Below are 22,088 nucleotides of genomic sequence, written 5' to 3' on the forward strand. Positions count from 1 at the left end.
ACGTTTTTGAATGTCAGCATGCGGTACAGACCGTATGCATCAGAGTTACGAGGGGCATTCCCTCCCCCCCCCCCCCCTATTATAATTTCCAGTTTTTGCAGCGCTTACATCTTAAAATGTGATTTTACGCTCAATGTGCGCATCAATGGAGCATGGAAAACACTTATCTCGTTTCAATCCAATTGTGTCAAAACATATGAACTATAAATCGCAACACTGTATTATAAACAAAGATGTTACAACAGAGAGCTGTGAAAAAAGGCAACTGTGACATCCTCAGCAGGGAAATATGAGCCCTAATTAGTAGCACTGTAAAATATCAGTTTCATTTTGAGCTGTTTTATAGATTTTTTCATGGTTTCCCTCATGTCATCCACTTGAAAGGACAGCCTGGGCCTAATTGAATGGAAAGTGCTTTGAAAGTGAAAAGTCGGTCCAGTCTTCTCTTCTGCCATCTTTATTGAGAAGACATTACTTAGCCTCACTGTGGCCTCACTGTCGCTCCTTCTCTACCCCCAACCCCCCCCCCCCCCCAACTCGGTTCCTCTAGTTGGGTTCTGGTTCTGGGGATAGAGTCAGATATGATCACAGAATTGAGGAATTGAGCCATTTAGTGCTGGAGGCCTCAGTCGTTCTAGTTTTCACAGGTCTGGTCTGGTGACTTCAACAGAGACAGATAAAGTAGTCTACTGTAGTACCAGTAAAGGTAAATTTGTATTTTTCTAGCAGTCCCTGCTGTGTTGTTGTTGTGTGAATGGCCTTCATCCCCAATCCCCCCAAATCCTAAAGAGGAAATCACTTCTTTTTTTTTGTCAGTGTGGCTGTTTAGCGTTAACAGTAGCACTGTGTGCAACATCATGTGACACAATTCACACTGTACACCCCCCCCCCCCCATCTCCCGAGCGCCCCTTCCCTCTTAATAAAGTCCTATCCTATCCTATCTCATCTCATCAGCAGTCGGGAGCGTAGCGAAAGCATTCTTCACAGATGCCTGCCTTCTTTGACACACTCCTTTGGAAACGGAGTGAAAGACCCCAGAGGCCGCTCGTTAACGGGGTCTGCTTACTCCCGAGTGATGAGACCTCATTGTCCATACAGCCCCGGTCCTCTTTCTGCACACAGATATAACTATATGTAGGCTATATACAGACACGCACGCACACACACACTCGCACACACACGCACACACACATACTCGCACGTACACACACACACACGCACACACACATACTCGCACACACGCACGCGCACACATGCATGCACACACGCACACACACATACTCGCACGCACACACACACACACGCACACACACATACTCGCACACACGCACGCGCACACATGCATGCACACACGCACACACACATACTCGCACGCACGCACACACACGCACACACACATACTCGCACACACTGGAGGCCGTTCTGCTCCAACAACCAGATGTTCATGGGTTAGACCCAGTTGGAATCTGAGGGCTTGATGCGGCCGTGTTGTTGACAGTTGTGTTGGTTCTGTTGATTTTCCTCCGTATCTCAGGTCCCACTAATCGCTAGTCTGGTCTCAGGAACCGACTATATCCAGCCAGCCGGGCCTAGCCATCAATCACACAGTCCGGCCAACATTGATTACATGTGAGGTCATGGATTGAAAGCATCACATTGCCACTACTGGTATCTGTCTTTATACAGTCCTGCGCCTTGTCATCCAGATGCATTCTGGGTTATACAGTATACCTTCTTGGATGGAGTTGCTTCATACGGAGTTCCGTAGTGGAGTACTGGCAAACCCTCATGGCTCTGAGGCGTAAATCTGTGTCTGTATACACACAGGCTTAGTGTAACTGAGTTAAATCGGTTAAACTCGCTTCTCAGTATAAATACCAGCCCACCTGGTCCATGGAATCGCTAGCTTTCCGGCAGCGTAGCTGGCTCAGGTTGTGTTTGTAAGAGGCGGTCACGTGCATCAGCAAGTGAGAAGACCTGAGATCAAACCCAGAGTGGGCGAGTGAGGGTGAAAGCCATTCTGACGAGTGACGCAGTGACACCTGTGACGCAGTGACACTGTTCAGCACCTTGCGAATGTGAATATACAGTCAAACTAAACTTACACACTGTTTTTTTCATTCAACAGGTGTTACACTGTCATGTCAGACATACAGAAGGTCATGTCATGTGACAACTGAACTAATAACTTTGTTCTTCTTAAGTGTGTGTGTTTGTGTGTGTGTACAGTATATGTGTGTGTGTCCTTCAGTTTGTACGTGTATGTACTGTGTAAAAGCATGTGCAGGTGTGCCTGCGTCGGTGTTGTTGTGTGTTTGTGTGTTCATGTCTGTGGGTCCCATACTGTCCGTGTGTGTGTGTCTGGCATTAGCACAGAGCCCGTCTCCCAGCGCTGCCGACAGCCGTAGTTGTCAGGACTACCAGATGTGCTCAGCCTGGCGCTCTCTGGCTCCTCCCCCCTGCGTTGCCCGGCGCTGCGTCCGCCGCGTCCCCCGGGGAGGCGCGGCCGATCTGAATGTTATTGTTTGAAGAGGAGCTCTTCAGGCCGTGTGGCGGGCGGGGGTTAACCAGCCGCCCCCCCCGCCACCAACCGTGGCGGTGAGGGCTTCATAAATCTTCGCCCTGACTGGAAGTTCCTGCCCCGGCGCAGGTTGGGGGGCGTACAAAAGAATCCGCAGCCTGACCGGGTCAGGAAGTGGGGGCTCGCCGAGCTACGAGAGCCCAGAGGACCCCTCAGGGACCCAGGGATAATATCAACAATGGCCGACAGGTCACCACGTTCACTCGCTCGCTGTCTTAGTGCGTGCGTGTGTGTGTGTCAGTATCCGTACGTGCCAGTCTGCAGGCTTGGGCCTTATTTGGCCTGTGTCTTCCTTCCGTGGGTGTGATGTCTGTGAGTGTGAGTGAGGACAGGGGTCTGTTTGTGTGTGTAAGGGAGCTAGGTTGGGCCGAGAGAGGACCAGAGGAGGGTTGTTGTGATGAGCCTAGCGACCGTGCAGAGCCAAGCTGCGCGCTCCTGTTGGCCAGGGGTTTACTGCCCTCGTGTGCTCCGTTCGCTCAACAGATACTTTCTCTGTTATTTAGACATGTGTTGACACTAGAGATGTAACGGTATGAAAACGTCACATCACGATTATAGTGACCAAAGTTATCACGGTTATCGGTACTATCACAGTATTATAAAATGTGTTGAAAATGTTCTAAAATTACTGATACACTGAAATCTTTTCACCAAACTTTACATTGAAAACCACAAATCAAATTAGCAGCACTATGCTCTTTTTGTTTGCATAAACATTAAAAGAATGCGTCTCGGAGACTGTTGCTAACTTGGTTGACGCTGGACAGTATTGACAGTGAATTTTTCAAAGCGCAGAAATCAAACATGGTTGTGATGATAATTTTATTGCGGTAAATGTAATCAAACTTGATGGCGGTTTATCATTATACCGGTTATCATTACATCCCTAGTGGACACACGATGCGTCAGTCAAATCCTAATCTTGAAGCGAAAGAATATAGAAAAGAATAGAATAAAGTCACCTTTGACTGTAAGTGAGTGTGACCCCGTAGTGTTAGCTGTGTGGTTTGGTGTTGTGTGGGTGATTGGGGTCTGAGGACAAAGGAAAGTCAGGACATTGACAGGGGGGAGTTAGCCTGCTGTCCCCGAATCCACACGATACTATTTAGGTTGGCGCCTCATGCAAGGACCTCCAATCCAAACACAGAAAACTGTTCACAGCCCATTACCAACGTGATTGACAGGTCAGCTGGCCACTCAAAGATTGCACAATGCATCAAAGGCAATGCTTTTTATTCTGAGGTTTGGTCACAGAGGGTGGCAATTTAAGCAGTCCACTATTATTACAGTAAAAAAGTCTTCAAACGTACATGTTTGAAAGAGATTGAGCAGTAAAAGTCCCTCTACCATCATCTACAGTATAGGAAGTGTACTTTGTACTCAAAGGTATCTATATCACTCCAGGAAATATATAAGGTTATCATTTGTGTTGATTGTCACCTGATCTTACTTTACTGAAGATAGCGTAGATGACTCAAGCTGTAAGAGGTATCGGAGGCCAGTGAGTGGTTATATGGCATGATGTTATGTAACGACTGTTCTATCTTGAGACAAAATACCTGGCTGTATCTTTTGTAACGGGTTCAACTCAAGTCGAAGTTGTCAACTCTCACCTTAATTTCACTTACTACACTCTACTTCATAGTAAGAAATGCTGGACCCACATGACAATTCCTTCCTGTCTCTGTTTCTAGTATTCCAGAGACGGACAAAGTTTTTGTTCTGTAAGTCCTGTTTACTGTTTGTATTGGCCAGAAGAGATTTTAGTCTAAATTAGTTTTTTTTCTACCTGGTTAAATAAAGGATATTGATTGATTGATTGTCTCCATTTTGCATATTCAAATTAAAATCAGGCAAATTAGAACGAAATCAACAAACCAACAGTATGCCTGAGAATCCTAAAAATGAACAGGCCCACCAGAGACTAGTATAAATGCAGTCCTCTGCGTTTGTGCTGTGGCTGGGAAAAGGAGACTCTTGTGGCATTGGTTCTCATCATTAAAGGGGGTTCCCTTCTGAATAGACCCTGCCAAACTATGTGGTGTCCTGCTGAGCCCCAGGATGAGGACATGAGCTTGCAGTGAAGCCTAACAGCTCATTCTTCCTAGCAGTGACACCCCGCATCAATCTTTAACCGGCCCCGGCCTGTCTCCGCCCACCTCCGCCGCCCACCCCCCGAACCCCCCTGGGATTAAAAAAAAGGCTTGGACTGGCTGGCGGAATCCAACAATGGCTGGATTATCTGCTCTCAGTTTGTGCTTCTGAACGAGACGCTCCATCTCACTCCCACCGCAACGCCTGACAGGAGGATGTGTAGAAACAGAAACACTTTTCTCTTCTTTCTGCTCTCTCTCTCTCATTCCTTAAGTCTCTTTCTCGCTCTCTCTCCCATAGTCTCTCTCTCAGTCTCTCATTCCTTCAGTCTCTCTCTCTCTCAGTATCTCTGTCTTTCAGATTCTCTCTGTCTCCCTCAGTCTCTCTCATTCCTTCTATCTCTCTCTCTCCCTCAGTCTCTCTCTCTCTCTCTCTCTCTCTCTCTCTCTCTCTCTCTCTCTCTCTCTCTCTCTCTCTCTCTCTCTCTCTCTCTCGAGACTTAACCACAGGTTCCATTTCATTATAAACGGAATGCAAAACAAGACTGAAATAATCTTTCAATGTAGCTGAATGTAAAAAGTCCTGCACACTGTAACACATCCATCGCCTCACACGCGCTGCAGCCGGGTAATAACCTGCTGACGTGCGGGAGGTGTGAAGCGGCGGTCAGGTACTTCCCACCCAGAGGTGAGAGACTCTCCCCGCTGGTCTCCTGCGCGGTGGGAATTCCTCCTGGGGCGAGGCCTGCCGATTTTGACGGTTTGACAAGCGAGCTCTCGGGGCCTTGCGTCCGCCCCAAGGTGTGTGAGAATGAACATGTCTGTGCTGTCGGACACACCTTCACACAACCCTTCTCCTGGGAGTGTTTGTTCAGGTGCTACGGCTCGACCAATTGGGTTTTATGACCTCTGGTTTCGATAGAATTCAGAAGTTTATTAAACACCGAGAGAGGCGGACCGCCCCCTCCCTCCTCCCTCCTCGCGATGTGACTTTTGAACGATCTCGCCAGCTAGAATGGAGTCAGCCTCGGGGAGTGTCCGCGTGCGTTCATCATATGCGCTGTGCGCCGACTGCCTATTCTTAGTCCTCATAGGCAAACTTTGTCCGCGATTTGTAACCCCAGCTCTGATATAAACCATTGTTATTATTACTGTTCATCACGTAATCAAACATTACACTGGCACATCAAGGCGACCGCATGGAGTTGTAATGGCTTTTTAATAACATTCTCTGCTTTGAATGTAATGCATATGTTACTATAGATAGCCTATACGGGTGTATGTGGTACCAGGCTAGTTGAAGGTCGCTGCACTCTCATGTACGGCAGAAGCCAGAGAGATTCTGGGGGGTGCCAAAACGCACAGACGCATGGGTGGTCCGGATCGAGCTGGAAGATACAGTGAAACTTAACAAGCATGTCTCTTTGGATGTTAAAATGAAGTGTGACGCTGATATTAATGTAGCAAGTTCCAGAACACAGTGAAGAAATGGAAACAGGAGCTCTGGGATGTGCCTGGATGTTCACCAGCTGCACACTAATACCCTTGTTGTCATAATAGTGTAGTAGAAACCAACAGCTTAGGACAAGGTTGTTAGCGGGAGGGGGGAGGGGCTGCTCGCGTGAGGCTGATTTTTAGATTTAGGCTGAATTTTGTAAAAAAAAATAAAAATAATAATAATAATAATATATCATTTGTGTGTTTTCACGCTGATATGTTGGCGTTTTGTGAGATTTCAAGGCCCATTCTGGAAGCCCTGTTAGGACAGTAGGGGCCTACAGTACAGGTCAATTGTCGGTCATTATTGTTCCATGTGCTGTAGATGTTAAGATTGAGAAGTGGGCGGTTTGTGTATTGTGTATGTAACTAAAGAGTTGGACTGTTGGACAATATTGATTGATCAGGTGTTTTTGTCTCTCTCTCTCTTTGTGTGTGTGTGTGTGTGTGTGTGTGTGTGTGCGTGTGTGTGTGTGCTTGTGTGTGTCCTCACACACAGAGATGAACCTCCTGTGGGCCGCCCACCAGGTCCACCACAGCTCAGAGTTCTACAACCTGTCCACCGCCCTCAGACAGTCTCTCACCCAGCAGTTCTCATCATGGGTACTGGTCCCACAAACCATCTACTCTATTCTATTCTATTTCTATTATTTTCTTTTCCCTGATATTAGAAATCCAAACAAAATCTATCTGTCTGTCTGTCTGTCTCTCTCTCTCTCTCTCTCTCTCTCTCTCTCTCTCTCTCTCTCTCTCTCTCTCTCTCTCTATCTATCTATCTATCTATCTATCTCTCTATCTATCTATCTACAGTATATGTCTATCTATCTATCTATCTATCTATCTATCTATCTATCTATCTATCTATCTATCTATCTATCTATCTATCTATCTATCTATCTATCTATCTATCTATCTATCTATCTATCTATCTATCTATCTATCTATCTATCTATCTATCTTGTGGTTGTGTGCTCCTCAGGTGTTCTATCTGCCCATGGCGCTGGTCTTGCCTCCCTCTGTGTTTGCTGTTCACATCCAGTTCAACCTGCTCTACCAGTTCTGGATCCACACTGAGGTGAATACTGTACCAACACACACCACCACTGGACACTAGGCTACCGACTGTAACACTGGACACTAGGCTACCGACTAACACTGGACACTGGGCTAACTACTGTAACACTGGAAACTAGGGTACCGACTGTAACACTGGACACTAGGCTACCTACTGTAATACTGGACACTGGGCTAACTACTGTAACACTGGAAACTAGGGTACCGACTGTAACACCGGACACTAGGTTACCTACTGTAACCTGGACACTAGGCTACCTACTGTAACACTGGACACTAGGCTACCTACTGTAACACTGGACACTAGGCTACCTACAGTACGACTTGGGTTTGATGTTGAGCCAGTGTATTGAATGACAATGGTTGTGTCTTGAATGGAATATTACTTTAGTTACAGTATTTGTCGTCTCACACATAATCAATGAAGATGCAGTATTATGTTCTGCCAACGGTGGAGAGATGGATCCTGTGTGACTGAAAACTATCTCACCAAGTCCCTGTGTTGCCTCAGGGAGCCTTCGTAGATCCCCGACTAAATTCAAAACCTGCGTTTAATAAAAAATAATGAGATTTTATGAAATATTCCAAACAGAAGCATAACCAGTCTCTCTCTTTTAAAGCAACTGGGAGTATCACTTTTACAATTCCCAATCATTAAGGAGAAAGAGTGGATTTTGGAATCGCTTCCATCTTTTAGTACACTTTTAGTGAAAACAGTCATAACATTCACAAATTTCTGGGGGATGTAATTTATGCCTTCTTTATAGACTTTTTTGATGTCGTGTAATTTATTGGTGCGCTATTCTCCCGCCTCGACCCAGCGTTAGAACTGGAGTGAAGTGCAGAGACCTTTTTCATTCAAGATAAAACCGGCTCTTGCCAGACGACTCATTACATGGAAATAATGAATCAGGGAGGCGTTCTGTCCAGTTGTGCACGTTTCCCAGACTGTACGACCACTTGTGGACTCAAACATCAAAATCTCTGTAAAAGTCACACCCAAAGAGAAACTTGTTACTTCAGAAATATGTGCTTTAAGGCTGGATAATGATTGTGTGTGTGTGTGTGTGTGTGTGTGTGTGTGTGTGTGTGTGTGTGTGTGTGTGTGTGTGTGTGTGCGCGTGCTTGCGTGCGTGCGTGTGTGTGTACTCTGTTGTGTGAGCGTGTGTATGTACTCTGTTGTGTGAGAGTGTGTGTGTGTGTGTGTGTACTGTGTTGTGTGTGTGTGTGTGTGTGTCTGCCAGTGTGTGTAACTGTGTAAAGAGCATTATCAGCAGTGTCGACCTCCCAATGGTCTTGGCTCCTCTCCTCTTCAGTTTTTGTTTCACTTCTAGTCTATAAATATTGTTCTTTCCATCTGGCAAATTTGGCCACCTCGCTCTTCCTGTAGTTCTTGGAGTTCAGAGCGTAGTAGTTTATCAAATAAAATTTTGCACGGTCAGTGAAATTGAGGTAGAAAATATTATTTACTGTACTTACGAAATCATCAAAAACATACTGTAGCAGCCTCAGCTGTACTGTGGAGCATTTCTGAAATGCACTGATCCAAACTTCCCGATGCTGTTCTGTGTGCCGGTCAGGTGATCAGAGACCTGGGCCCCCTGGAGTGGGTCCTCAACACCCCCAGTCACCACAGAGTTCATCACGGTCAGACTTTACATACATTATTCAGACCCGCTTAAGATGGAGTGCAGCTTATAAAGGCTTCATTAAGTGTTAATTACGTGTTATAAAGAACATGTACTGTAACTGTCATTCTTTATGAAGGCCTCATTAAGCACTACACACGTGTTATAAAGCATACAGTATGTACTGTAAATTCTCCCACAGAGTCGGGCATACTGTGAGCGGACCGGACTCCGCGCGGCCTGTCCACAGTCGTTTGAGGTTCCATAGTCGAGTGTACCACCGCGTACCTTTTTCTACATTTGTCATGCCAGTTTACTACATTTTCCAAAAAGGCTGCATGTGACACCCGCTTTGTGTGACACCGGTGCGCGACGCGGACCTCTGCGGAGTCCGTTCCGCGTACGTTCCGCCCGACTCTGTGGGAGCCTTAACTGTCATTCTTTATGAAGGCTTCATTAAGCACTTCACATGTGTCATAACTGTATGTCATTCTTTATAAAGGGTTTATAAAGGTGGCAATAACACATTCTGACATCTCACATTGGTGGTTATATCACATTCATAACATATGGATACACAGCACTTCATCTTAACTGGGATCCATTATTCTTTAATTCAAATCCAAATAGGAAATATTTTCTTTTACGTCCCATTTCTCTTGCAGGGAAGAACCTTTACTGCATAGACAAGAACTACGGGGGAGTCTTGATCATATGGGACCGTTTGTTTGGTGAGTGCAGATTGCAATTGAGCACCATCTTTACCAATTGCATTCTTCTATAATGACAACTGACTTTGCTCAATATGCAGATAATGTAACTGTATCTTACTGTATGGGATGGATCCAGGATTATCCTTATTCACATTGTTCCACCAGGGACCTTTGCTCCAGAGACGGACAAAGTTGTTTATGGTCTTGTCCATCCAATCAAAACGTTTGAGATCATCACCGTTCAGGTCAGTCTCCTTCAGAAAAGGCTTAAGAAATGCCTCTCTGATAGCATACTTAATGGAATTATACAATATAATGCATTAAATACCATTATGTAATTCTGATATTCTGACAAAGAGTTTCTCAGATACTCTCACATTATTGTAGCAGCTAGCATGTTAAAGCTGAGCTGACCCTACAGAACCGGCAGTACGGCTGGCTGTACTATACATCATACTGGTCCCAGTATGACATCAGTGGGGTGGCGTAGTGAGTGCTGGTGTATCAGACTGGGAGTAAACACCCCCCAGTCCAGTCGGAGATGGAGGAGCAGCTCAGGTTTCCCTGCTGCTGCAGCAGCCATGCTGGAACCATAACATTATTACTCCACTTTAAACAAACTACTCGGCAGAGGTGAACGAGGCCAGTCAAATGAAATGCTTGGAGTTATGTTTGATTATTTTCACTTTTCACAACCCCCCCCCCCCCACCACCACATCACTGGTGACTAACAGCAGGTCTAGTCTACTTCGAACGACATGGAACAGGATTAATTGAGACAAAGATTGATACTATTATCAAAGACGTTTATGTGGAGTTATGTTATGGCGTTGATATACTGTACCGCTTGTGATATAACTAATGACGTGTCTTTGTTTTTCACCTCTAGCTACATTATTATAAGTACGTGTGGAGGAGATTCAGGCGCTACACTAAGATCATCAATAAGCTGTCCGTCATGTTCAAAGGACCGAGCTGGAAACCCGGAAAACCACGGCTGGGAGAGCATGCAGAGGCTGACACGGTGAGAGAGACGCCATCTTACTTATTATTATCAGCTATTATTATCAGAAGAAGAAGAAAAATAATTGTTGTTGTTATTATTATTATTATTATTATTATTATTCCTGGTCATATTATCTAGTATGATATCATGCAATATGAAAACAAGTTAGTGTATTACAGAGAGAGAGAGAGAGAGAGAAAGAGAAAGAAAGACAGCGTGAGAGAAAGAAAGAAAACAAGTTAGAAAGAAAGAAAGAAAACAAGTTAGAAAGAAAGAAAACAAGTTAGAAAGAAAGAAAGAAAGAAAGAAAGAAAGAAAGAAAGAAAGAAAGAAAGAAAGAAAGAAAGAAAGAAAGACGGAGCGTGAGAGAGGGAGATAGAGAGATAGAACGAAAGGAAAGACTGGGAGAAGATGAGACATTTTTAAGGTTGATTTTGGCGTCTGCACATCAGGCATGCAGTTTAAATCTAACACCCGCATAACGTTATACGGTCACCTATCATTCTCCAAAGCAGGATTCCAGTGACTCGCACAACATTTTAACAAGCTTTACAAGAACGCACCACACCAAATAAAGTCTTTGTTGAGGGAACACAATAGGCTAATTTTCACCAGTCTTTAAATACCAAGTGTGTGGGATCAAAAGTCTCGTTTTGTGTGTGCGTGTGTGTACTGTATGTGTGTATGTGTGTGTGTGTGTGTGTGTGTGTATGTGTGTGTGTGTGTGTGTGTGTGTGTGTGTGTGTGTGAGAGAGAGAGAGAGTGTGCGTATGTGTGTGTGAGAGAGAGAGAGAGAGAGAGAGAGAGAGAGAGAGTGTGCACGTGTGTGAGAGAGAGAGAGTGTGTGTGAGTGTGTGCGTGTGTGTGTGTGTGTGTGTGTGAGAGAGAGAGAGAGAGAGAGAGAGAGTGTGTGTGTGTGTGTGTGTGTGTGTGTGTGTGTGTGTAAAGGTTATGTGTGTGTAACAGTAACGGCCCTGCTGGTGCCCCAGCGGTTAGCTTTGAAATAGCGTTGATGGTGGAACATATTTAGATCCCTCATGCTTCACACTTAGAACAAAAACCTACACCCCTTTGCCTTCACAATTAAATCGGCCCCTAAACTCTGAATGGTGATTCTTAACATGTGGAGGGCACTGGAATCTGACCGAAATACGATGAAAGACCTCCCATTGTAAGCCTGCATGGGTGTTGATATTCTCTATTTTCTCAGGAGAGAGAGAGAAAGAGAGAGAGAGAGAGAAAGAGGGAGAGAGAGAAAGCAAGGAGAGAGAGAGAAAGAAAGAGAGAGAGAAGGGAGGGTTGACTGTGTTAGCTTTTGAGGCAAAGCAGAGCAGTGAGTTGGACTCTCTACAGAGTGCGTGTTGTGAGGGTTGACACACAAGGCGCCTGGAAACCCCCAGAAAGAGTGTGGCAAAAAACGAACAGCTTCTGACCAAAGTTAGAACTAGGCTACAATGTACTGAGGTACTGAACAAATGTATCTTATGAAAAGCAAACCCTCCATAGATGGTTTGGATCTGTGATATATACACTACATTACCAGTTCAAATGTCTGCATTCTCTCTCTCTCTCAGTATTCAGGAATCTGCTTTGGATGTATTGATGATATTTTCGATATTTCCATTTTCAGCTGACAGGGGACGAGAAGCCGCATGACCCCAGCTGGCCTTTGACCCTGCAGGTCTACGTGTGCACACAGTTTCTTCTGGTCCTGGGAGTTTACCACCATCTGTTTGCGGCCAAGTTGGTAGGTAGCCTTCAAAGGACTTGTCGACCGCAAAAGTTGATCATGTCATAGAGAAGTGGGATTGAGTTGCCGCATCTTTCTGTGAGTTCTGGCCTTCTCACACACAGTGGTCAGCTGGCCCAAGTCATCAACAGATGCTTTTATACTTTGATTCAGTGATGCGTGTAGACAGTATTCACTTCAGCGCATTGTTGTGGCGTGTCAATGGTCGGGTTGTGTTGTCTATGTACTGAGCAGTTAAGAGGGAAATCGGGACAGAATGAGTGATCGCCATTCCTCTTTAGAACAACCTTTGTCTATTATTTTCCAATCTCTGAGCCAAAAGACCCCTTTCCCTCCTTCAAAAACAGCAGTCAGGTCTCCTCAGCAGTTATCTTTGGACGCCCTTTTTCCCCAGGCATAGTTTTGGTTAGCCAAAATTTGCTGTCCCACCCAGCATTCAAACTCCAAATGAAATGCCCTGTCTTCTTGTGATTCCTACCTCCGTGGTGTTCCCTTAGTTGTGGTCCCCCCCTCCACGTAGGCCCAGTCGAGGGTTCCCCCTTCAGTCCCCAGAGAAACAGCAGTAGCAGCTGGTGGTCCAACGGTGAACACAAACGCTTTAATTGCCAAGTCAACCATTTCCAACCCAAATAGCCTTCAGGATGCAGCAATCAGTCCTTCCATGGAAAATAACAACGTTAAGACTTTGACTGGACAGTAAATCATGCCCATGTCTGTATTTATACCCATACATAGGTGCTTATTTAGAATGACAATTGGTGATACACTGCTATACAATTTATGGGCTTAGGGCTAATTCAAAGCCATGAAAACATTTCTATTTTTACAACAAATGAAGTTACTCTTCAATTATGCCAATGGCACTAGGCCTACACAGTCCAAGTTAGTTCAGGGTCACTATGATGTATTTTATGTCCATGACCAAGAGGCATATATTGCCCAAATGGAGACCGATTCAGCAGAATTCGACTAGACCCTTGTATTGAAATGCTTAATAGTAATAATGATGGTGATAATGGTCAGAATAATAAGATAATCCCCGGGCCTCAAGGAATAATGGAAACAATAACACAATCAGTCTGCTGTTGAAGTAACTGAAGAGCAAGCAGATGTTGAAATTCATTTCTTTTCTCTAGCTGTTATTGTTGAAATACGATATGGGACCAAATTGAAAATTAGCACGCTGAAAACGCATGAAAAATCTAAACATTTTGATTATTTTTTTTGCCTCCTGTGAATACGAGAACTTTCCATGTCACTACAACCCATTGACTTTTCCTCCCAAGGAATGCTGGGTAGTGTCTAGAGACTGTTCCTTTGGGATTCAGATAGTCACACTAAAGATCATGTGACTAAACTCACTCTGCCTTGGGGTGGCGTGAGGGTAACATGGGTGCAATAACACACACACACACACACACACACATTGATGGTGGTGATCATTCTTAACGACGGATCGACTGGTATCGTCAGAACAGTACTTAATACAACTCCTTTAGTGCGCTGTTATGTACTGACACTGGGATTACAGACACTGGTATTGTCAGGGGTGCTTTTACTGTATATCCCTGTAATGGAGACAAGCTGCAAAAAAAGTGTCTTCTATCCCCTTAAACTACCACAGAGAACCCCAAACATCTCTCACCTTTCCCATGTGTGGACTTGGGGGAATATAGGAACTTAAAGATTATGGCTCTTGGATAAACATTAAGAAATCATATTTTATTGCTTCCTGTTGATATGTTGATGTTTTATATACGTTCTGTGCGGCCTGTCGAGAACGCCCACGGGCCCTCTGGTGAGTTTGGGCTGTGAGGGTCTGGGAGCCGAGTGTTGGAAGATCCAAACGGGTTTTGACAGACCAGCGCTCTCTGGAGAGAGCTAGCTTACAGCTGTTCCCCTCAGCCAACTGCAGGCCAGGCTTCATGTATTAGGACAGACATCGACTACTCAGCGCACTGGATCCGTCTAACCCAGACGTCGGGGTTGTGTGCGAGCCGAACACAACGGGTCACAGAGGTCGGTGTGAATCTGTACGGGATCTGGGCTCTCACGGCGTTTGTCTTGGCTCGGTTCATGGGTTTTGGGCTACGAACCGAAAAGCTTCTCCGTTGCGGTCGAGTCCCCTGGCACGGTGGAGGTCTTTGGAGAGCGTCTGGGGGGAGGATTGCCTCGTGGTTAGTCTGACTCAACGGATGTAGATTTTGGGGATAAGCCTTGTCATTGCCCAATCAGTGGCAGCGAAATCCGTCGTCCGCCCAATCAGATTCAATCCAGACTATGCGAAACAACAACAACCTAGCAACCGCATCGCCAACAACGATTGTGATTGGTTTAAAGAAATACCTGTTTTTTTCCCCCCCATATCCCCGAATGGTAACGAGTCCAGCCAGACCTCACTACAGCGTGGACTGGAGACTGAAACGAAGGGTTTGTTTTACCTCATGGTTAATCGTCAGAGCTACACAGTGTTGGGGGGGGGGGGGGGGGGGGGGGGGGGGTAGGGGTATTGCTGGGGAGCACACCTGCGGTCGTAATTAACCATGCTTGATGTTAGTCTTTTGCCCTCAACTGTGAAGTTTAAATGACGATGCACAGCGCCGTCACTGTGTTGGTCAGTTTATTTCATTCCATTTCAAGCCCGTATTTATACCCGTGAAGCACTGAGGTCTCCCTCGTTTACAGTGATGAAGAGTTCACACAGAGACACACAATCACCATAAAGTTGTTTATGATATTTGACTGTTCTATTCTTAAATCTGATTGGATGTTATTGTGTGTGTGTGTGTAGCTGCTGCCTCAGCTGACGGTGGTGCTGATGACGGGCTACATCCTCCTCACCCTCACGTCTCTGGGTTTCATCATCGATCAGAGGTACGGTCCGGCCCCGCCCTCTCCTCCTCCGCTCTAGAGGGACGACCCACCGGCACGCCGCCACGCCGCAAGAGGCTGGAGGTCAAACTCACTCAAAACTCAATCAGCTCACACAATAAAAACAGGAAACCCCGCCCCCCCCCCTCCATCCAGGTTGATGGATCCACTTTTTAAGTCGTCCGTCGAAATTCAGTTTAATAAGCAAATTAGCTTGAAATTGGGTTTAAAATGTCATTGACCCTGTCATTAGTGACCGTTCCTGTCCCCTCCCCCCCCCCCACCCAGGCCCACGGCGGCCATGTTGGAGACCCTGCGCTGTGCTGTCATGGCGGTGATGCTGAGATATGGCGCATTGGCGTCACCCCTGCCCTCGCTGGCCGTGCCCATGGAGGTAGGCGCCCCGACCCCCGACCACACACACACGCACAACACACACTTTACAGTCATCTAGTAAAACCCATAAAATGCACTATAGCAGAACACAGCGTATTTTCATTTGACTCAGATGAACTGGATGGAATTCACATGGTAATTTGACTGTAATGAGAACGCTCAGTGATAAATGGTATTTAGTGGAGAATACAATTGAAGACAATCTCAGATTCATGTATCTTTTCTCAGTGTTCACACATCGTATTAGCTCACATAATCCAGGGTATCGCAGCATGGTGTGATTGGACACCACCAGTGATCAGTAAGGACACTGCCTGACAACGACAGTGACAGTCCACTTAACAAACAAAATGTTTCCTGAAATAGTGCACTTAGCAGGGTGCCCTCTGGTCCTGCTGCTGTGGGTGTGGCCTGGGAGTGGAGACGGAGTGTGTGTGTGTGTGTGTGTGTGTGTGTGTGTGTGTGTGTGTGTGTGTGTGTGTGTGTGTGTGTGTGTGTGTGTGTGTGTGTGTGTGAGTGAGTGAGTGAGTGAGTGAGTGAGTGAGTGAGTGAGTAAGTGAGTGAGCGTGTGTTGTGCGTGCGGGTGTGTGTGTGTGTGTGTGTGTGTGTGTGTGTGTGACGCTGAGTAGAGTTGACAGCCAGTCTTAAGGGGCCATTAGGCCTAGTTAGAGCCCTGGGCAGCTTGTAGCCAGACGAGCTCGTGTGGATGAAGCTGCTTTGTGTTCAGGTGTAAAGCGGCCTGCATGCATGAATGTACTATAGACGTGTTATGTGTAGTCGTGACTTCATGTTCCTTTGTGTGTATTATGTGTAGTCGTGACTTCACTTTAGCGAGGTATATTTATGTTCCTTTGTGTGTGTGTGTGTGTGTGTGTGTGTACATGTGTGTGTGAGTCTCTGTGTGTGTATGTGTGTGTGTGTAAGAGAGTGTGTGTAAGAGAGTGTTTGTGTGTGTGTGTGTGTGTGTGTGAGTGTGTGTGTGTGTGTGTGCATGTGTGTGTGAGTGTGTGTGTGTGTATGTGTGTGCGTAAGAGAGTGTTTGTGTGTGTGTGTGTGTGTGTGTGTGTGTGTGTGTGTAAGAGAGTGTTTGTGTGTATGTGTGTGTGTGTGTGTGTACAGTATACTAGCTGGCGCTAGCTCCAGCCCCACAGCCATGTGATGTATGACTCCAGATGCATGGCCCAATTGACCATAAAATTGGTGTGCGTTTCTGGCACTAGCAGCCAAGCTGTAGATCCATGGCTGACCTCTCATTATGTGCCCTCTCTCTCTCTCTCTCTCTCTCTCTCTCTCTCCATCCCACGCCTTCCCTCTCTCCTTCCCTTTCTCTCTCTCCTTCCCTCTTTCTCTCTCTCTCCCTCTCTCCCTCCTACTCTCTCTCTCTCCTTCCCTCACTACTCTCTCCCTCTCTCCTTCCCTATCTCCCTCCCTTTCTCTCTCTCTTTCCCTCATTCTTTCCTTCCTTCCCTCCCCCTTCACCCTCTCTCCCTCTCTCTCTCCCTCCCTCTCTCCCTCCCTCTCTCCCTGCCTTCATACCTGCCATCCCAGCCAGTTTGAGAGAAAGCAACACTTCTGGAAGCGATTAGTCTGGTCTGCCACTAACTATGCCTTGCTGATGAGATTTGCATGTGAGCGCTGAATCACCCTTTTATGGCGTCGCTCCACATCTGCTCCCTCAGGTGTTCAAAGGACCGCGGGACGGTTCTTCACAGCTTTCCCCTCTCATGATAAAACGAGTCCTGATTTTCTGAACGGCATTCATTGATTTCGGATCCGATTCTATTCCTCATCGACATCTCCGTACGAAGCTGCGATATACAGTATGTACAGTAGGACATGCTACATGTCGGTGTTATATTGATGTCATCTTATGTTTTATAGACTGGCTGCCTTGAATGAATGAATGAAGCCCTTTTCCCAGTCCCAGTGTTCGAGTGTGAGTTGAATGAATATCACTTGCGCAGGTGGTGCTCATTGAAAACCATAACGGTTTTCATGAAACGGTTCCTGACTTTGGGCTTTGCTGCCCATTAATATGGCACGAGGAGAAGAAAAAGAGAGTTGAGGTACAGTAATGATGTAGGGGTCTGATTCTCGGGGTGAACAGCCAGGGAGAGACGTGTTTTGATGTCGACCAATCAATTAACAGTGACTCAAAAGAGGGAGGGGGAGGGGGGGGGGATTCACATTTAATTGTATTCAGGCTCATTCAAAGGCTCACTCTACATGGGGAAAAAAAACTACAAAAACTACAAAAGTAGGTCGGGCTGTAGCACTTAAAGCCCAGTGGTGTGATATACGGCATCCTTAAAGCTCTCTGTGGTCTTTATAGTGGTTCTGGAGATTTCCCTTGTAAAGCTGCAGGCTTGACCTGTAAAGCAGGACTGTGGTACCGACCCTCCACACACACACACACACACACACACCCAACTACCTACCCTCCACACTCACACACACACACACACAACCCACACCCAACGTCTGTGTGGCACACATGGAGCCCATGCGGTTTTATATGGACTGAAGGTGTGTGTGTGCGTGTGTGTGCGGGCGTGCGTGTGCTTGTGTGCGAGTGTTGATGGCAAGGTTGGGGGCAGGCGTGTGTGTGTGTGCGTGTGTGTGTGTGTGTGTGTGTGTGTGTGTGTGTGTGTGTGTGTGAGAGAGAGAGTGTGGATGCATGTGTGTGGTGAAGTTGGGGGCAGGACATTTGGACCGGCCCGTCATGATGTAACGCATGGTTGTTTCGAGCGGAGCCAGGGTTGTGCCTGCAGGCATGAAGGGCCGTGCCGTAGACCCCGGCCTTGGCTCAGCTCAGTAATGGAGTCTCCTCAGTGAACAGGCTACCCCCTGACTACCAGTGATGTCATTGTAATTTAGGAGGAGATCTCATAAAAACCTGTCTCTAAAGGTTTCCTCTCTGCTGACTGAGGGAACGAGACGCAAGTAGCCTACAGTACGACTGACTTCAGTCTCTTTGGTACCAATGATACAGAAATGTCTATTACTGTAAGTGCAGTAGGCCCTACCATGGTTGAGAGCATATCCAACATTCACTCCTTTTTTCAAATAATATTTCTCTTCACCGCTCTACTTCTGTTTTTGTCAGTCTCAACACCTACTTTTCCGTGTTTGAGGCAAAGGAAAATATTTCACATGCAGTCTAAGAGGTCAGAAAAATATTATCAAGTTCACGTGAACACAAAAGCTCACCTAGCGACCTTATCTGCCTCGACACCTGACACTCCTACAAAGAACTACGTATCCCACGATCCCACAGCCCCACCCGACTGTCAAAGCCCTGACCCTAAAACAGGAGATAAAAAGAGACAAGTATCAGCCAGAGAGAGAGAGAGAGGGAGAGAGAGAGAGAGAGAGAGAAAGAAAGAAATAGAGAAAGAGAGAGAGAGAGAGAGAGAGAGAGAGAGAGAGAGAGAGAGAGAGAGAGAGAGAGAGAGAGAGAGAGAGACGTTATCTGCGACTGTTGTTTTTACTAGCTGGCTCTCAGGTGCGAGAGGTTAGCGCGCTTTTCCGAGGGGAATATGGCGTGGCAGCGGCAGCGGCGCTGAGGTTACGAGATCATTCGGGGCTATGGAAACTCTGGGAAAATGACATCATCTGAAATCTCCCAGAGATGGAAAGGAAAGGAGAGGAGAGGAAAGCTCTCCGGGTTTAAAGCGGACGGATCTGACAGGGAGGAGAGTTCTCCTCCGTAACGATCCGAGTAAACAGTGCCGGCGGTGTGAAATCCTATAAGTCTGTGCTGGGGATCGTGTCGCTCAAGCGTAGCCGCTTGGTTTACGTTGTCCAGACACACGCCAGGTAGGCCTAAAGCCGCGGAAATCTACTGTAGATGTTGGACAGTGTCATTCTAGTGTTTGGCTGGATTTTTGAGCGGTTTATTAAATTTAGATTTTTCTTAGGAGCTCTAGAGAAACACTTTGAGAGGCCTACTGTATGAACTTCTATGTGTTACTTTCCAAATGCAATAGGCTACAGTAGGCCTAATCCTATTTCATGCAGTGACAATAATGCTTTGAGCATTTCTGTGTTCACAAACATGTTGCATTACAAAATAACATGTAGCCTAATCTTTAGCTACATTTTTTTAAAGTCACCAACATAAAGCATTTCCTGTGCCAGTATAACACTCACTAAAGATTTAGCAAGAAATAAATGCACATAGCCTATGCGCACGAGCACACGCACACACACACACACACACACACACACACACACACACACACCAGCCAGTCTTGCTCTAGTCCCGATTACCTAACATGATGATATGGTTATGGTTCCTTTAGAGTTCTCATGAGGAGACAGAGGATGAGGGCTAAGTGGCGGATGAGTGCTAGAGAACATGGCTGAGTGCTAGAGCAGCATTAATACAATACTGATCCATCAGACACCTCTATACAGATCCAGGATCAGCTCTACCCTTTCTGTAGACCAGCCTGTATCCACTGGACCGTCCATGGAGCTGACTCTGGATCAGTTCTACCCTCTCTGTAGACCAGACCGTATCCACCGGACTGTCCCTGGAGCTGACTCTGGACCAGCTCTTCCAGGTTGCGGGGCCTTGAGTAAGAGGCAGAGGTAGAGGTGGAGCGAGGGAGGCCAGAGGGGAGAGGATATCTCTCTTACAAGCCCCCGGGGACTCATCCATCCTCATCCCTTCTCTGTGGAATCCCATTGAAGTGATTTACCGAGCATCCACCGAGACTCAGGCCCCTACAGCCCCGGCTTCTCCTGACTGCACCATCAAAGAGCACAGGATAGGATCCTGCAAGGCTGAGCCCCCCCTCATCCTCCTCTCCTCCTCCCCCTCTGCTCTGCCCTCCTCCTTTCCTCTACTCCTCCTCTCCTCTCCTCCCCTCCTCCTTACTTCTCCTCTCCTCCTCCTCCTCTCCTCCTCCAATCTTCCCCTCTTTTTTTATTCCGTCACCTTCATGGCTGCCAACTTTCCACCAGCGCCCCCCACCACCCCCCCCCCCCCTCCCTCTTCCTCCCTCCGCTGGCCCCCACCTAAATCACCCTGGACATTGTGGGCACCAGTGAGGTGTTGTGTAGAGGCCCCCTGGCGAGGTGAGGTGCCAACGTGATGACCCCTGGAGAAGAGACAGTAGGACTCCGGGGGGGAGGAGTTACGCGTGTAATAGTGATTTATCGCTCGTGTAAACGGACCTCCACAAAGGAGGAAGGGAAAACCGCAATGGTCAGGGTTGGTTTGGGCTGACCTGAAATGGGACCTGACCTCTGAAACGTCAACAGTCGCAGCGAGCCACCTGACAGAGGCTGAAAGAGTAGAGGCAGAAGCTGGTGAAGGATTACTACACAATGATTTCATATATGTTTCCTGTACTGGCAGTGTACTGTGTGTGTGTGTGTGTGTCCATACTATGTGCGTGTGTATGCACCTGTACACGTGCATACGAGTGTGTGAGTGTGTATGTGGGTGTGTGTGTGTGTGTGTGTGTGTGTATACTATGTGCGTGTGTATGCACCTGTACACGTGCATATGTGTGTGTGAGTGTGTATGTGGGTGTGTGTGGGTGTGTATGTGGGAGTTTGTGTGTGTGTGTGTGTGTGTGTGTATGTATGTGTGTGTGCCTTTGTGGGGGTGTGCTGGGTATATTTCTCATGGCTGGTTGTAGTTCAGACCAGCCTCTCTGGTGAGACATGACCTGTTCCACATATCCTTCCTCTGAGCGCAGAGCAATGTCCGCCTATAGTGAAGATACATGGGCTAAAACCAGCCAGGCGGATGTGTGTGTGTGTGTGTGTGTGTGTGTCTGTGTGTCTGTGCGTATGTGTAAGAGGGAGAGAGTGTGTGTTTGCATGCGTGTTCAAGCATGTACATTATATGTATTCATGTATTCATGTCTGTCACGTCTAATTGGTGTGTGTGTGTGTGTAAGTCCTGGGATGCAGATGTGTGAGTGTTGCTTCTCCGCCTCTAGACAGCGTGGATTACCTAACGTGTACCGTAGTAGGCAGCCATATGGACGCGCGGCTCGGGAAACATCCCATTACAACCCATACATCACCACCCTGACAGGAACCATTCTGCCTTGTTTGGGTTTCAATCACGAATGCAGCTGCTCTGGAGAGTTAACCCCGTACTGCCCTGAGCGCCAACACAAGCGCCCTCTTGAGTGGAGGTGGGCTCAACCGTAGAACCCCACACAACATATTCTGTGTAGTCTTAGTCCTGTGTTAGAAACTGTACTGTTGTCAGTGTACAGTATTGGAGGGTGAACCGAATGTTGGACCCCGCTTTTATATATATATATATATATATTACTTGTTTTGATAGCCATTCTGTGAACCACACTCAAAATATATTCTAGCTCAAGTAGTATAGACTTCCTTACCTATGTAGGAAAACATTTTCCTGCTCCATCTTTTTCAAACTGGATGAAGCATGTGAAACCGCAGGAAACATAGATCAGCTGCATACATTTGATCTTTCCTGCGC

The 22,088-nt window shown here is 46.7% G+C and overlaps 1 protein-coding gene across 2 annotated transcripts in view; it reads left to right on the forward strand.

Annotated features, from left to right (window-relative positions):
• The window catches only part of agmo (alkylglycerol monooxygenase), a 31,402-nt gene that overhangs the window by 7,226 nt on the left and 2,088 nt on the right, over positions 1-22,088 (forward strand). Inside the window, exons 4-12 of one of the 2 annotated variants that reach the window (XM_084444874.1) lie at positions 6,672-6,775; positions 7,152-7,247; positions 8,827-8,893; positions 9,540-9,605; positions 9,753-9,832; positions 10,477-10,611; positions 12,224-12,340; positions 15,135-15,217; positions 15,503-15,608. In XM_084444874.1, coding sequence (XP_084301000.1) covers positions 6,672-6,775; positions 7,152-7,247; positions 8,827-8,893; positions 9,540-9,605; positions 9,753-9,832; positions 10,477-10,611; positions 12,224-12,340; positions 15,135-15,217; positions 15,503-15,608 — 854 coding nt within the window. Of the gene's footprint in view, positions 1-6,671; positions 6,776-7,151; positions 7,248-8,826; positions 8,894-9,539; positions 9,606-9,752; positions 9,833-10,476; positions 10,612-12,223; positions 14,774-15,134; positions 15,219-15,502; positions 15,609-22,088 lie in introns of those variants that run through there. The other variant, XR_014630639.1, reaches the window with a different exon arrangement.

This window comes from Borostomias antarcticus (assembly GCF_949987555.1).
Source record: "Borostomias antarcticus genome assembly, chromosome: 10".
Lineage (NCBI taxonomy): Eukaryota > Metazoa > Chordata > Actinopteri > Stomiiformes > Stomiidae > Borostomias > Borostomias antarcticus.